Genomic DNA, 15,932 nt, shown 5'->3' with positions numbered 1-15,932 from the left:
ACTCCTGGCAGGGTGCCCTCTTGAGGATTTGGGGTGGGGGACTCCAAGGTGGCAGAGTGAGCAGTTTGGGGTGTCCCAGTATCATTTTCACATCACCTTTTCCCCTGTGGCTTTCCCTAGAGGCCCATGTGCCCCTCTGCCCACCCCAGGCCCTGAGGTGGGAGATAGATGGGCCCCAGGCTGAGCAGCTGGAGTTTGTCCCCTGTGGACAGAGGAGAAAGCTGAGCCCTACCCAGATAAGAGATAAAGAGACCATGTATTTCTCATTCTCAAGGTCAAGGAGAACTTGTTGACTACACATGCGAGGAAAGGCTCCTTAGAGGTCAAAAAGGGAGTAATGTCAACCCACCCATAGGCCTCTTCACTAGAATCCATCTTGGCTAAGAGGTGCACACACACATGGGAGGACCCTAAGATAAACCCAGTACGGACTCAGAACCAGGCAAAGCAAGATGATTGGCCAGAGGAAACCCAGAAGAAATGCCCCATACAAATGATTCAAACTACCATGCTGGTGTGACTCTCTCTGGGTCAGCCCGTGTGTCTGTCTACACATACAATTTTTTTTTTAATTTTTGTATAAAGACAGTGAAATAGAGAGAAAGTCTTTTTTTTTTTTTTTAATTTATTTATGGCTGTGTTGGGTCTCCGTTTCTGCACGAGGGCTTTCTCTAGCTGTGGCAAAATGGGGGCCACTCTTCATCGCGGTGCGCGGGCCTCTCACTATCGCGGCCTCTCTTGTTGCGGAGCACAGGCTCCAGACACGCAGGCTCAGTAACTGTGGCTCACGGGCCTAGTTGCTCCGCGGCATGTGGGATCTTCCCAGACCAGGGCTCGAACCCGTGTCCCCTGCATTGGCAGGCAGATTCTCAACCATTGCGCCACCAGGGGAGCCCCCTACACATACTCTTTTATCCTCCTAATAAACACTTTACTTGTTTCACTAATTTTGGTCTTTGTGGGGATTCATTTCTACAAAGTCGAAGGGCCAGGGGCCTTGTCATTGGCCACTGGTCCCTGGTGGTCTAGTGGCTGGGATTCAGCACTCTCACTGCCGTGGCCTGACTTCAGTCTCTGGCCGGGGAACCGAGATCAGCCCCATCTCCCTCTTCCTGCCCAGATGTTTGTCCACGTGCAACCTCTGTTCCAAACAGAGGAAGGAGCAGTGAGGCTGAGAATTCTCACCTCTAGGGCGCTCCCTTATAACCTCGCTCCTGCGGGCTCCCAGGAAAAGGCGAGCAGGATGGGTGGAGTGAGAAGGGCAAGGTGGGTGGTTACAATCTGCTGTTCCAATCCCTCAAACAAGCCAGCAGCCCCCTCCCGATCAAGCGCAGTGCCAGAGATACAGGGGAGAAAGGCCAGAGGGAAGTTACTTGTTGAGGAATGAGAGTGGGGGCAGGGTGGCACCTGAGGCATCTCAGGTGGAGGCAGCTGGCACATTGCTTGTGCCCGGGCACCATGCCAGCTTCCAGAAGCAATTCTGGTCTCTCGGCTGAAGAAATAATACCTGTGTTTCCCTCGCCCTGATCAGAGGAGATGACTTCCTCAGCCTTCTCCCTACACCAGGAGCTTGGCTTTTGAGATCAGGTAGATGGGGGGAGGAGGCACCTATCTTCCCTGGGGCATGGGGCAGAGGATCGAGTGGGGTCAGTGAGGGTGGCTGGTGTCAGGCCATCTGCCCTCTGGCTCAACTTGGGCCTCAGGGGTCTTTGTTCCCGTTCAGGAGCTGTATCCCTTCTCACCCCTCCACGGACCCATGGAGGCCGCTGTCCTTCTTTGAGGAGAGGAGGCAGTCAAATGAGCTCACAGCTATGAAGATGATCAGAAATGTTTACGATATGTCTCTAACAAGTGAACTACACAAATAAAAAATGTTACCTGAATCTGCTTTAATCTCCTCACTATGGGGGGGCATTCATGATGCAGGAGGTCACTGATGTCATATTTGGAATGATGTCATATTTGGAGTCTCTGGGGGCTAATTCACAGAGCCTCCCTCCCCAAGCCCCCGAGCCCGTGGCTTCTTGGCATCTAGTGTAAAGGCCAGAAAAACCTCCATGTGACAGGACAAGCATCTTTCCAGCCATCTTCCAGGGGATAATGCCCAGTTCCCTAACCCTGACATAAATAACTATGTCTTTACCCTCAGCCACGTTCCTGAGCCCAGCTCTTTCTTTACTTTCTGGTCATGAGACGTGTATCAGAGTTAGGCCCCTGCTTCTGGCAGCCCACAGGGTTAGGAGATGGTGGTGGTGATAGAAAAAGAGGCTGGGAGCCTTGGAGTCAGGCAAGTCTGGGTTTGAATTTCACCTTTGCTATTCTTAGATTGGGCAAGTGGCTATGCCTCTCTGAGCTTCAACTCCTTTCTCTCTGAAACGGGGCTGAAAACAGCCACTTCCACAGGGTTGTTGAGAGGATTAAATTAGAGGATATGGGTAAAGCATGTGCTGATGCCCTGCCACTTGGGTGGGCACAGTGTGGGGAAGGGAGGAGAACTTGTCTCATGGCGGGGGACCTGAGGGGGAGGGGAGGGGCGGCATCCTGCGAGGTTGAGTTGGGGGCCTGGATGGAGGACCAGCAGCGTGAGTCCCCAGCCTCTGGGCTCTGAGAGGCTTGGGAACTGGTGTCCATGCAGCTGAGGGGAAGCCACCCCGCCCCTTGCCGACCCCTCCCCGACACAGGGCCTGCTGCCTCCCATGCCCATCCTGGGCAGGCAGCCAAGCAGGGAGCTGGATGAGTGCCCACAGCACACTCAGAGGCCAAAAGATGGGCACCATCCAGTTGGCAGAGGGAGAGGCAGCTGGCCCAGGAGGGAAGAAGTCAGGGTGCCGACTGCTGGGGTCGTGTGCCCAGACGGTGTGTCCGGGACACGGCTCTTGGCTGCCCTCCTTAGCTGTCGGCTGGAGCTAGGAAGGGGCCCTCCTCTCCTTACCCTGGCCCAGTCACCTAAGTTACTGCAACTGGAGATTAATCTCTAAGGGGCATCAGACTCGCCCTGAGCCAGGCATGTGGCTGGCTCAGGGCAGGCCAGGGGGTGGCGGGGGTGGGGGGCGGGAAGGAAAGTGGGAGAGCTTGGATTAAGGCTGCAGCTGGGTAGACCAGGAAGTGGGGAAACCGGTTTGTCATTTGGGCCACTTGGGGTGGGGTCTCCTCTCCTGCCTCTCTGCTTGCCTGCCATTCTACCTGGTGGCCTATAGCGAAGAGATGAGCTGTGCCCCTTTCTTGCTCATCTAAGCTGGCTTTGGGAATGCCGGGAGTAAATAAAAGGGGCAGGGGACCTTCCCCTCTCCAAGAGAAGCTTGGGAGAGAAGGGACAGGACAGAGAACTGGAGAGAGAGAGAGCGCAAGCAACCAGGACAGGAGGAGGAAGGGACAGCGTCACCCAGAGAAGTCTGTGGAGCCAACAGGTAGGCCAAGGTGGGACAGGGAGGGGGTGGGAGTGAGGCAGGGGTGGGGCAGCGCTGGCGCTCTGCAGGCTTCGGTGGAGGTGGCAATGGCGTCGCCAAGTGAGGTGTGAGAAGGGGCAGGAGCTGGAGCGCCCTCCTTTGGGGTCCTACTTAGCCGATTGGCAGACTCCCCTCACTCACAGCACGGGCCGCTGCAGTTCCAGCAGAAGCCTCCAGGAGGGGCCGCAACCCGAGCTGGGGGCAAGGAGACAGCCCAGCAGGGGGCGCTGTGGGACTGGGTCCCCTTGGCTAAGCCAGGTCTAAGGAGACAGCTAGGGGGGCGTCCCGGCAGAGGCAGAGGAGGGTCCGGACGCTCCCTACATCGTGCGGCTGTGGCTTTCGGAGGTCACCTTGGCTGAAGAGTAGTCCCCCAGTCCCTCCCTGCCCCGTCCGTCCCCGAATGCTTCTCCATCCTAAGGCGCGCACGGGCTAGGAGACCGAGAAGTTTCCGCACCCTCGAGGTGCACCCCCTCCTCCGATGCCGGCCCCCACTTCAGGCATTTGTCTCTGTCATGGCTTGAGGATTGCTCTGGGGGGAAGAAGCAGGTGCAGCGGGGAGGGGAGCGTGAGCGCGCCCCGCACCCCAGGCCCGGCTGCGCGCTGCGGGATCCCGCAGTGCAGCTGGAGGGCGCGAGGCGCCGGCCCCCTCCCCTCCCTGCTCCCCGCCACCCCGGCGGCCCTTTGTACGTTCAGGCCACACGCGCGTGCTCGCGCCGCGCGCGCTCCCGCCCGCAGTGACACACCCGCGCCGGCGCGCGCGCGCGCGCACACACACACACACTCGCTCTCGCACACTCGGTGACACGCCCGCGCGCGCGCGCACCCACACGCTCGGCCGCCGGCGCCCTCCCAGCTGGTCCACCCCGGCGGGGCCCGCGCCCCCGGCCCGCCCGCCTGGCACCGCGCCCCGGGGCTGGGGCCCAGCGAAGAGTCCGCGAGGCGGCGAGAGGGCGAGCGCCAGGCAGGCCGGCCCGGGGCCCCCGCCCCCCGCGCCCCCGCCCGATGGGGAACGCTCCGTCCCAAGGCATGTCCCTGTCTCTCTCCTTCCTAATGTGCCTCCATGCTTAAGTGGAAGGTATTTCTGTTTTCTTTGTGTGTTTTCCCCTCGGCCGGGGGCGGGGGCGGCGGCCGGGCCGGGGAGGCGGCGGCCGACGGGGCGAGGGATGCTCGGGGCGCAGGTGTGTGGGGGGCAGGGGACCTCGGCGCTCCTGGCTTGGGAGAAGGACCGGGGCGAGAGGAGTGCTGGGACCATAGAGGGGGTCCTGCATTGGCGAGGCTGGAGACCGGGTGGGGAGGGCCTCGTGAGGCCCGGGGAAGGGGGCCCGAAGGGTTAAAATTTAAAGGGGTTTATGTGGAGGGGGGAGGGAGGGAGAAAAGAGGAAGGGGGATGGATGGTGAGGAGAGTGGGGGAGGGGAGTGGTCCATCCGAGGTGGAGGAAGAGGAGGATGCAGGGGGAGGCGAAGGGGATGGAGAAGTGGTGGGAGCATTAAAGGTCTCTTTCCCCCAGGTCCCAGAATGGGGTGCACGCCCTTGGATGGTGGTAGTAGGCGCTTTGCGCCCGCCCCCCAGGGAAGGAAGGGGATTAGTGTATTCTGGGGTTGGTTGTGTTGCCAGGATACAAGCCTGTATTCCCCGCACCCCCCTCCCCAGTCACCTCGAGGCCCTAGCCCTGGAGACCTGGGAGCCTAGGCAGCAGTTGCAGAGACGGGGGACCCGCTCCCCGCTAGGCTGGCGGGAGGGGGAGGGGCCATTTGATCTTAAGCCCTCCCCTTGCAGAGGCCAGAGGGCAGGGGAGGGCGCCCCCAGCTGGGGAGAGGATCTAGGGTGAATGAGGAAGTAGGGACTGCTGGAGGCTGAGCGGCAGAGGGCGGGGCTGGGGAGGGGCCGCGCTAACCCCCCCTCCCCTCCCACGCACCCCTTTGCTACGTCAGAAGCTCCCTGGCCAGCTCCGAGTCCTGTCGGTGGGGGCAGCAGGATGCTGGTGGAAGCAGAGGGGGCCGGCCGGGTGCCTCCGCAGCTCGGCTGGCAGGGCCCGGCGGGGTGTGTGCAGCTGCTGGTGCAAGCCCCCCAGCCCCACCCCTCCCCATGCAGCCCTGGCAGTGCCTCCGGCGCTTTGCCCTGGCCTGGTGGGAGAGGACAGCGGAGGGCAGCGCCCGATCTTCCAGGGAGGAGGCTGGACCGAGGGACCCCGGGGGCCGAGGGGAGCCAGGTGAGCAAGAACAGGGAGTGTGCGAGGAGGAGATCCTGGACTGCCAAATACGAGGGAACCAGGAGGTCTTGCAGCCCCCAACTTTAGGAGAAGTGGGTTCCTGGCTGGAGCTTTTCAGAAGATGTTGGAGCTACTGTTGTTTTGGGGAGGGGGAAACAGATAAGGGCTGGGAGTCGAGGGTAAATGACCAGACTTCCAGGCTTGTGGGTCTGAATATTCCTTGGTGTTGGGTTTGAGCACTTTGGGGTGGGGATAGGATGCCTTCTTTCCAACTCTGGATATCTTGGTCTGGGTGACCTTGAGCCAACTGCTTTGCTGTCTAACTCTGTGCCTCAGTTTCTCTCATTCCCTTCCCTATCCTTCTTGCTGGTCTTAAAGAATTGGTGATGCACGTGATGGAGACTGTCACTGTGAAAATGTGAGGCTTTGTAATCATTGGTGGCAGCTGTGATGGTGGTGGTTTCTGGCGTGGTTGCACGTGTCTACATATGTGGGGGGCAGTTATGGTTTCCGTGTGAGGTCTTTTGCTGGTTTTAGTTGATGTTGGGCCCACTGTGGGCAAGTGTCAAGGTCCAGTATTCATACAGGAAGGAAGGCTCCAGGCAAGCTGGGAGTTGTTGGGGCAGAGACTTAGCTGGTGGCCTAGTGTAGAAGCAAGGGATGGAGCATAAAAGGAGGGGGTTCCAAGAATAAGATTCCCCCCTCCACCCAGACTGCCGGGCACCCAGGCACCATTGGCAGCAAGTGCAAAGGCTTTGCCCTGGCTTCCTGCCACTGTGCCTTGGGGACAAGAGGGTCTTTGTCCAGTTCTTCCCCCACCCCTGCTCCTTCCGCCCTTACCATGTTGGCCAGTTCTCTGTGATGACCCTCAGGGCCGGGATGGAGATGCAGGTCCCCCATGTGCTCTGGAGATCTGGAAGAAGCAACTGTGGTCTCAGGCAGTGCTGAGTGGAGCCGGGGAGCTCTTCTAGGGGAAGGGTCCCTGGGAAGGAACCACTGGGAGGTTTGCTCCCACTGCATGCTTTCTGCTTGCCTCCTTGCCTAACGCGGAGGGGATGGGGTCTGGAGTCTTCATTGCCTGATTCCTGCTGGGAATCCTGGGTTCCATGTTTCTTAAACATGTACAGGGCAGAGTTGGGTGCTGTGATGCAGAGCCTCAGATGATCTCTCTTTCTCTCTCTCTGGCCAGGGACCCACCCTGGAAAAAAGGTTTAATTAGAATCATTGATTCCTTCTTTGGCTGTGAGCATCGATCTCACCGGTGTGGTCAGAGCTGGGGGTGATGGTGGCACGGTTGCCGTCTGCCCAGTTCGAACCTTGGCTTTCTCTGACAAAACCCAAGCGTAGGAGGGAGGGGGCTAGGCTCTCTGAAGTACCAGACCTGTTTTAGCCCCATCTCCACCCCAGGTTAGGTCTTGGGGAAAGAAGGGAGACGAGGTTGAGGATTTAACCTGAGGGAGCTGTGTTTGGGGTTTGAGGATCATCCTGAGTAGTGGGCCTGGGGCTCGGGAATGGAGGTGCAGCTTGGTTGGAAGGGAGACAGGAGGCCTTTGGGGGCGCAGGCAGAGAGTTCAGGGGAAGGATCTGGAGCTTGCCATTAAAGTTTTGCTTTCGAGGAATCCCAAGCACTTATCTCCTCCAAGCCCTGGCAAGGAGATCCGATTTCTTCCTTAGTTTGTGTCTTCGAGGCCCAGAGAGGGACAGAGACTGTCTCAGAGGCCCAGTGGGCCTGGGTCTAGCCTTTGAGCCTGGCTACCTGACCGAGTGGCCCCTGCCCAGGCACAGGGAACGAAGGGTGAGGCTCCAGGCAGCCTCCAATCTGGTCTCTGAGTTTGGTGGGAGGTGGGGGACAGATTGTGCCCCCGCCCCAAGCCCCAGCTGCCCGTTGTGGGTGGGCTGGTGCAGGTGCAGGCTTCAATGAGCCACTCAGATGCTCTTTGAAGAATCCCTTGTTGGCTTCCTAGGGCCCATTCGAGCAAAGATAATAAAAATCTGGCCGTCAGCGGGTTTGAGGGCTGCACTTGCTTCCCCTTCTTTCATTCCCAGCTCTGAAAAGCAGAGATGAAGGCTTTGGATTTGGCTGGGAAGCAGCGCTTGCCTGCCCCGAGGGAGGGAGGGAAGGAGAGCGGGAGGGAGGACTGATTTCCTGGCAGCCGGGGGATTTGCTGGGGAGGTGGGCAGAGGGGCAGGGACCTGGTCCCCTACTCTTGCCAGACAGCCTCGGGCCTCGATGGGGCTCCTATGCCCCTCGCCCAGGCTCCAGCCTTGTCCTTCAGTTCCAGAGACTGGGAGCCCCCCTTCGGCTCCACTGCTCCCACATTCCCCCCTCTGCTCCTCAGACTCCCCCACTGTCTTCCCCCTGGAGCCCCCCCCATCCCTGCCCCTCCATTTCTCTCCCTCTGCCCTTCCCGCTGTCTCTCCTCTTTGTCTCCCCCTTCTGCTCCTTAGTCTCCCCTTTTCTGTCTGTCTGCCCCCTCATACCTGTCTCTCTTCTTTCCTTCGCATCTGTCCTGCTTTCTAGGACTGTCTGGAAGGTTAAGAAGCCAAGTTGGTTGGAGGGAGGGGAGGAGCTGCAGCCAGGGAAGGGACTGGCCTGAGTTGACTATTATGGTCTGTCAGGTGTCATAGTCGTCAGGGTCCAGGCGGAAAGGGGGCCGCTGAGCACCTAGAGATGTGTGTGTCGTGAGGGCGCCATCCCCCTCCCCGCCCACAGCGGGCACCTTGCCCTGACATTGGGCTTCAGACACTCAAGTTCTCCTGCCACCTTCTACTGCTTGGCTGCCGGCAACCAATGCCTCCGGCCTCTGGCCCCTCCACACCTCTTGTGGTCCACTGTCCCAGGCATCATCGCCGCCCTTGCCCATGGTTCCCCCACACCCACTACCCGGGCTCACAGAGGGAAGGGAAGGGTCCAAGGGAACCCCTACAGGCCCTGTGACCCCTTCACCATCTTGTAAGCCCCCCCACGTGGAAGACAAGACTGTCATGGAAAGAGCACTGGACTGAGTAAAGAGACCTCGTTAGGATCCAGCCTCAGCGCCCAAATGTCCGAATGACCTTGAGCAAGTCCCTTCCTGGCGAGGGCCTCTTTCCTCACCTGTGAAATGAGGGGGCACAGGCTGGCTCCTCTCCAAGGTCTCTTCTGACATTCCACCGTTGTTGTGTCTCTCTTCTGGGTGATTTGCATATGCTTTGCATATATCAATGGTGCCTGCCTGAAGGGGGAGGGTGCCGCCCACGGGGACCAGAGTCCCACCCACCACTCCAATTCCCCTTGCCCATTGGCCCAGGCTGTCACTGCTGGAATCTCCCAGAGGGATGGAAGCCGGGTGAGGCCTGAGAATTCCCTGGGGAGGTGGCTCCTGTGCTCCAGCCGTGCTAGAGGCAGGATGGGGGGATAGCCCTAGTGGAGGGGACCCCTACCCTCATCACTCCTGCTCCAGAAAGTCCAAACAGGGAAACCAAGTGGGTGTGAATTCACTACAGTTGCCTGTGGCTACCACGGGGTGTGTGAAACCCCACTGAGCCTGGCAGAGGGGTCAGGGTCTGAGCACCTCTAGATGCCAGGAGCTTAGCTAGGTGTAAGAGTCCCTCCTGTGGCTTCAGCTGCCAGACAGGCGGCTTCACAGTCCAGGACAAGCCCTGCCGTCTTGTGCCCTGCCCACTTCTGCTCAGGCCCCTGGGCTCTGGGTGTGTGTGGGTTGGAACTTGGACCTGAGAGATGGTCACTGAGAACAGGGTCATTGCATGTCTGGGCCCTGCCTGGCCAGCACACCACAGGTGAGGCGCGGTGCTCCCTGCAAGGGTCACGGGGAGGGAGAAACTGCTGCCCTCAGTTCTGCACCCACCTCCGTCTACCCCGACTGATCTCATGGGCCTTCTCCCCTGCCGCCTGGTATGTGCTCTGTGTCTGGCACAGGGCAGTGCGCTGCATCCCAGCCCCCAACCTGCCTCATTTCCTTTCACCCCCATAATACTCATCACATGGGGCAAGACTGGGGTAAAGGTTGGCAGCCAGGAGAAGATAAGGTGGGCCACTGAGTAAGGTGAGGATTTCTGAAGACAGGAGCAAAAATCCCCTCCACCGCCATGGTGGACGGGGCCAGAGGAAACACAGCAAGAGGGATCAAGGTTAGCTTTAGTCTCAGGGAGGAACTGACCCGGGGGGCAGTTTAGTTTCTGACCACGGAATTGTTGTGAAACTTAAATGAAATAATAGATGAAAATGTCCAGCACAGTGCCTGACACATGATAAACAGTCAATAAATGGTATGGGGAGGGAATGGATGTCTCTGAACCCAGAGGAGACCCTCCCCTAACCCTGAGATGCAGGATATTGCAGGGGATCAGGAGTCAGAAGGACAATTCCCAGAAGAGCTGTTTCTCCCACACTCAGGCGGCTGCTTCCCCACCGAAGCCCTCGTGCCCCACACACGCACTGGGCTCAGGGCCCAGCCACCCTGGGATACCCTGCCCTCATCCTCTCTGCTGCAGGTGGGCAGACAGAAGGGTTTGGAGGCGGGGAATCCTGTTCTTCTCCTCCTCCCCCTGTCTTTGCACAGGACAGCTTGAGAGGAAACAGGCCCACGCTGCAGCAGGAGGAATCGAGGTTAGGTGGGAAGGAAACCTCCAGGTGCACGAAGGGTAGCTGCTCCGAGGTGGTGTTTTCGCATCTCTTACCTCAATGATAGGTGTCTGTGAGCGCAAGTCAGCTAGTGTTGTACCTAGGGGCAGGGGACTGGTTGGCATGACCTTTGAGATGACCTTTGGGCTATCGGAAGGAACTTGGTAGATCCAGTTTAATCTCTTGTGGCTGTGATGGTTGGCAGAGTGCAGGGGGCCGTGATGAAGAGGAGTTCAGAGCTGCTGGGGAAGAGGAGGTTACAGCGAAGTCAGTCTTTGATCCCCCAGGGCAGAGAAGTCAAGTGCAGGGTAAAGAGCAAGCGTTGGACTGGTGTCAGGTTGCCTGCCTCCCCTACTGCTGTGTGACATTAGGCAAGTTAGTTGCCCCCTCTGGCTTTCAGTGTCCTCGGTGTGAGAAGAGGGTGGAACTAGAGAATCTCTAAAGTCCCTTCCAGCTGTCACAGGTTCTACCCACCTCCTCTCTCCTGAGATAATATATGCCTCACCACACAGACGGTGGGAATAAATACTTCCCAGCTCCAGCTAAACCAGGAAAAATGGAGATTTGGCCCAAGAGAACACTGGTGCTTTTGTGTGCCTGCATACGCCTTACAAACAGTCCCTCCTGCTCTGAAGGCACATCTTGCCTAAATCTGTCCTCTCAGCCGAGAAGATGGATAAGTGAGAGGCTATAGGATTCAGCTACCGTCTGTTTTCCTCCCACCCCAGAAAAAAAAGGCTTTGCAGCACTCCGTTCCAACCAGGGACTATAATCCAGTCCATCTTTTCTTCTGCGGAGGCACTGTCAGCTGGTGGCTCATCTCCCCCACAACCTTTTCCTGGTTCCTGGTAGCCTCAGCCACCTGGCCCAGTTGCCTGCATATCCCGGAATGGAGTAGCATTGAGACTGGGAAGGAGCTGGGTTTTCACACGCCTGCCTTCCTCACTTCTGCCAACCTCCTCATCCCAGCACCCTGGTCTCTTTTCCACCCCAGTCACAGAGCATGCTGGAGACCCCAGACCCAGGGACCCACAGGGGGCCCCCCCAGATCCAGAGACCCCCCCAGAGTGGCCCTAAGCTGGAGATGTTTGTGCAGAGCCTAGGAGGCAGAGGGGGTGTGTGTCCTGCTGGCTCCTTCCACCCCAGGGGGGCTGATAATTGCAGACGCAGCAGGCATCTGTGGCGTCACCCCAGGCACCAGCAGCTGCCTCATTGAGGAAGAATTAACGATCCCAGTTCATTGGGAAGGCATTCCCCGGCTCATTGAAGCCCTTGCAGATACACCCGGGCCTCTATGCCTCCTCTCCGGGGCTGTCCCCTGCCTAGTCCGTCCCCTCCCAGTGGCCAGGCTGGCCTGGTGAGTCCCCATTCTTGTCCCAGCCTTCTTCTAAGTTGAAAGTTGGGACTCTGAGGGAAAGCCAGGGCTGTTAGGACTGACAACGACTCTCGCTTTGCTGCCCCTGACTTTTTAGGCTCTCCCTAGCGTGGGTGCTTGGGGGGGATTTCTGGATGTTAAAAGGAGAAGAGACCTTTGAGGGGCTTCCTGGAGCCTCTTCTGTGACGGAGGCAGGAGAGTAGGAAAGGGGCTCCCGGAGAGGCAGAAGTCACTTAAAGATGAAGCTTGGGAGAAGCCACTTCTCCTGAACCCAGCAGCTCATCCCCCACCCCTGATCCCTGGTCCATTTGCAGCCTAAGGTTAGAATTATCTGCTTCCCACTCCTAGGATGAGGCAGAAAGAAACTGAAGTGAACCCTTCTGCTCCACTTATTGTCCATAAAAAATAGTTTATGCGTGGGATGGAAAGAGGTTAGACTTTAGGCAGAACTTCCCAGCGGGCACTGAATGGGAGCCAGCCAAAGGCTGGGGAGGATGGATGGGAAGCAGTTCAGCTCAGGGGTCAAGAGCTCAGGCTCTGGAGTCGGACAGATCCGGGCTGGCATCCCAGCCCTGTGACTCACTCACTAGCTGTGTGGTTTTGGGCAAGTCACTTCACGTCTCTGAAGCTCAGTTTCCTCATCTGTAAATTGGGGCTGATAACGGTGGTTCCCTCACAAGGTGGGTACCAGGATTAAATGAGGCGGAGCTCCTGGCACATTGTGAACTTTCACTAAGTAGTAACGTCTTTGTCTTCGTCCTCCTCCTCACTGTCCAGTTGAATGAACGAATGGGTGGCTGTTCTCCCAGGAAAAAGAGACATACCTGAGAGAGCCTCTTATCTAAAACCCAGATTCTCACCCCAGCCGGCCTGGGGCTGGGCCCCTGGAGCTGCCACTTAAGACTGGTGGTGAGAGGGGAGCTAGGCCTCTTGAGTCTTCATGCCCCCACCTGGTGCCCTTCTGTCCACCTGCCCCTTCTGTGCCCCACCCCCACCCCACTGTTTTGTCCAGGAAGCCCTCTGGGGCTGCATATGTTAGTGAACATTCTTGATCTCTTCCCCCAGTCAATGTCCCAACATCTGGGTACAACAGCTGCTTCTCCCCAGGATGCCTGTGTCTTGGGTAATCGGTGGGAAAATGGGAAACATCAGATTGGCAGGGGGCTCTGAGGATGCTTGCAGCCAGACGTGATGTGGGTGTGGATGGGTCCGAGACAGCCAGTGAGGGCTGGGCCCGAGAGGGTGCCCGGCCCACAGTGTCTCCGTGCAGGAAGGGTCCTAATCACGCGCCCCAGGATGAAAGGCAGCAGACAGGCGTTGGGGCACGAGGGAGGTAGAGTACAGTTAGAAGGACTTCCTGCAGAGTGAGAGCGAGGCAGCCTGACGGACACCTGAGGGGGGCCGTGCCCTGGCAGTTTGAGGATTGGGTGAGCGTGGGGGGCAGGAGCTGGGCACAGGGCTTCGGGTAAGACCCTATCACAGCAAGAGTGTGTGCGCGCGTGTCGGGTGTGAAGTACCCCTGTTTCCTCTGTTGTGGGCAGAGAAGGGGGGCCTTCCTCAGGGTTAGGGGGTGAGTGGAGCAGATGGGGGTCTCTTGGGCCGGGAGGGGGTGGTCACCAGTGCAATGAAGGCAGGCCCCTCTGACTCTGAACCCACCAGCCTTCCAGAATGAGGCGACCTTGGCTGGGGGAGGCAGATGGGGGTCTTGTGTGGACCCCAGTAAAGAGCCTGCCCCGTTTCTGGGAGGAGAACCAGGCCTGGCTTACTGGCTGTCTATCCTGGGGACCCCACTCTGGAGACCTCTCTGTTTTCTGTGTTGTCCTGCTGTCTGTCCTCCTGTCTGTCTCCCACCCGTGTCTCTGCCCCTTCAGCCCCTGCTCTTCCTCCGACACTCAGTGTCTGTCCTGCTGCCCCCCAGCCCTCAGTGACCCCCAAAGGGACAACTCCTAATGCTCTGCCTTGCTCTGTCCCCGTCCCCTCCTCCCCTGCCGGGCCCCTCCCACTTTGGGAGCCCTGCCCCAGCCCCTTCCTCTCTTCAGCTCCTCTCCTCCGGCTCTGGGCATTCATTCACGACTTTCCTCCTTTCCTGTCCCTCACCCAGGGCTCCAGCGTGCAGCAGGAGGGAAGCCTCCAGGACTCTGTTCCCTCTGTTTAAAGTCTCCAGGTTGGTAAGCCAGGAGGGGGGCCTCTCCCCACCATCCTGCCACCCACTGCTCCCTAGCTGGTGCCTCTCCCCAGCCTCGGGGGCCAGAAACGGGGGAGGGGGCTATCCCTGGGGGGCCCAGGCCTTTGCCAGGGGAGGGGGCAGCAGAGACCTGATTCTGGGGAGGGCACCTTGCCTGGCCGAGAATGTGTCCGTGTGTGCACGTGTGTGCATGTGAGTTAGTGTGCGCGAACAAACACGTGTGCATGTATATGTGTGTGCTGGCTGCAAAGCTCCGTGTAGTGGGGCTGGGGAGGGAGGAGGAGGTGGGAGCCCTCTGTCGAGGGGACAGACAGCCTGGGGAGAGGGGGTCAGGAGCAAGGGGCCCTTCTTATCAGGGGCAGCCCGTGTTCTAGCGTCGGCCAGAGGGGGGCGATGGGAGAAGATGGGACCACATCGACCTCAGTACAGCTTTGTTTAGTTTATAGGCACTTGTAACCCTGTGGTCGCATTTCATTTATTCAATCGTTTATTCATTCATCCATCCATTCCTTCCTTCTTTCATTCAATACAGATTTATTGAACACCTTCTCTGTGCCAGGCACTGGGCTAGGCTCAGAGGCCAACAGTGACCAAGACAGCGAAGTTTCTTTCATTACTTATGTGGTGAGCAGATAGAGGTTAAGGGGTTGGCTGAATTCGCTGGCTGTGGGGCCTGGGGCTGTGGCCTGGCTGGCTGTCTGGAAAGGGCTGTGACCCTCTGTCCACTGATGCCCCATCCGTCCCTGCTCCCCCTGCTGGCAGCTGCTCTGCACTTCATGTCCCTGTAGAGTGTCCCCTGACCCAATGGCACTCCTCTCCTATAGTGTGTCCCTGCCAAGCAGGCAGTGACTGAGGTCCCAAGTCCCCGTGACCCTGGGGACTGTGGACAGCATTGTTGGGCCAGAGCTGGGGCCACTTCAAGAGGGCCTCTGGGAACCCGCCTCTCACTTCCGTGCCCCGGACCAGCAGCCTGGAGCACTGGACTTGAGAGTCAGTCTGATCTGGGTTCAAAGGCTCACATAAGCCATGTCCTAGCTGTGTGGCCTTGGACAAGCCACTCTCCCTCTCTGAGCCTCAGTGTCCTTGCCTGTAAAATGGCAGCCTTGTTGAGAAGAATACAGGAAAAGCAGCAGCAGCTGGACCAGAGCCCAGCCCACAGCAGGGGATGCCCAATTGCTGGTTCCTTTTCTGCACCTCCCCCGGCCCCTCCCTGGGGCTGGGGCAGGCTGTGCCCTGGGTACTGTCTGTGTGCTGCCCCTGACCGCCCTCGGGAGAGGGGCCGCAGAGTCCCTGCCTTGGCTGTTTGCAGGCTGCACATCCTCCAGCCCTTCTCCAGCTCTCTGGAGGATGCTTCGGCCCCAATCCGGGCGGGCAGATGGGGGAGGCAGCCCTCCTTGCCACTGTGGCTGCCGACGCCTTGATGGCTTTTTAATAACTTTGCTCGGAGACAATCTGCAGAGTGCTCGTTTGTCTGCCTCTTAATTAAAATTACCATTTTCCTAAAAGAGCAACGATGCCGCTCTCCTCCCTCCGCCCCCCCCTCCCCCCGTCGGTGGCTACTGCCAGGAGAAGGCAGGAGTGACTTGAAACTGCAGGCTTTCCCCTCGACCCAGGCCCTGGTCACACAGGCCACCCCCCCTTCCCCACACAAATGGCAGAGGGGCCGAGGCTCAGGGGCAGGGAACCAGGGAGGGGGCCTGAATGCCCTCCTCTTTCACTTACCCTCTTCTGGAATACTCCCAGAGGCAGGGAGCTCAGTCCTCTCCCAGACTTACTTTTTACATCTGTAAAGAGCCAGAGTGGGGCTGTGTTCCTCTCCATGGGGCCAGGGAAGTGACTCAGTGACTTAGTTGGGACAGCAGATGCTGCTTGTGAGGCAAGGGAACATGGTCTTACCTCGTAGCTCCACCAACAAGACCCACCTAGGAAATGTTCTGGAGGAGAGGGAGGCGCTGCAGCCTGGGGCCCGGAGATCCAGCACTAGGAAGGACCCCTTGAGATGCCTCTGTCTCCATCAGCTCCCAGTGGGCCTCCCCTTTCCCTCTGTGACCCTCTGTTTCTGTGCCTCCTCTTCAGGAACACACTCCCTTTG

The 15,932-nt window shown here is 58.7% G+C and overlaps 1 protein-coding gene across 8 annotated transcripts in view; it reads left to right on the top strand.

The window, feature by feature from the left end:
- Positions 1 to 5,491: 5,491 nt before the first annotated feature.
- Positions 5,492 to 15,932, top strand: part of SRCIN1 (SRC kinase signaling inhibitor 1) — a 76,449-nt gene continuing 66,008 nt past the window's right edge. For 3 of the 8 annotated variants that reach the window (XM_036837670.1, XM_036837669.1, XM_036837668.1), the window contains exon 1: positions 5,492 to 5,656. In XM_036837670.1, the coding sequence (XP_036693565.1) occupies positions 5,533 to 5,656 (124 nt within the window). In that variant the 5' untranslated portion in view covers positions 5,492 to 5,532. The remainder of the gene's footprint in view (positions 5,657 to 15,932) is intronic. The other 5 variants (XM_036837671.1, XM_036837673.1, XM_036837672.1 and 2 more) reach the window with 5 other exon arrangements.

The sequence above is a fragment of the Balaenoptera musculus genome, chromosome 20 (genome assembly GCF_009873245.2).
Source record: "Balaenoptera musculus isolate JJ_BM4_2016_0621 chromosome 20, mBalMus1.pri.v3, whole genome shotgun sequence".
Classification (NCBI taxonomy): Eukaryota; Metazoa; Chordata; class Mammalia; order Artiodactyla; family Balaenopteridae; genus Balaenoptera; species Balaenoptera musculus.
The sequence above is the reverse complement of the archived record's forward strand: the minus strand, read 5'-3'. Positions and strand labels throughout refer to the sequence as shown.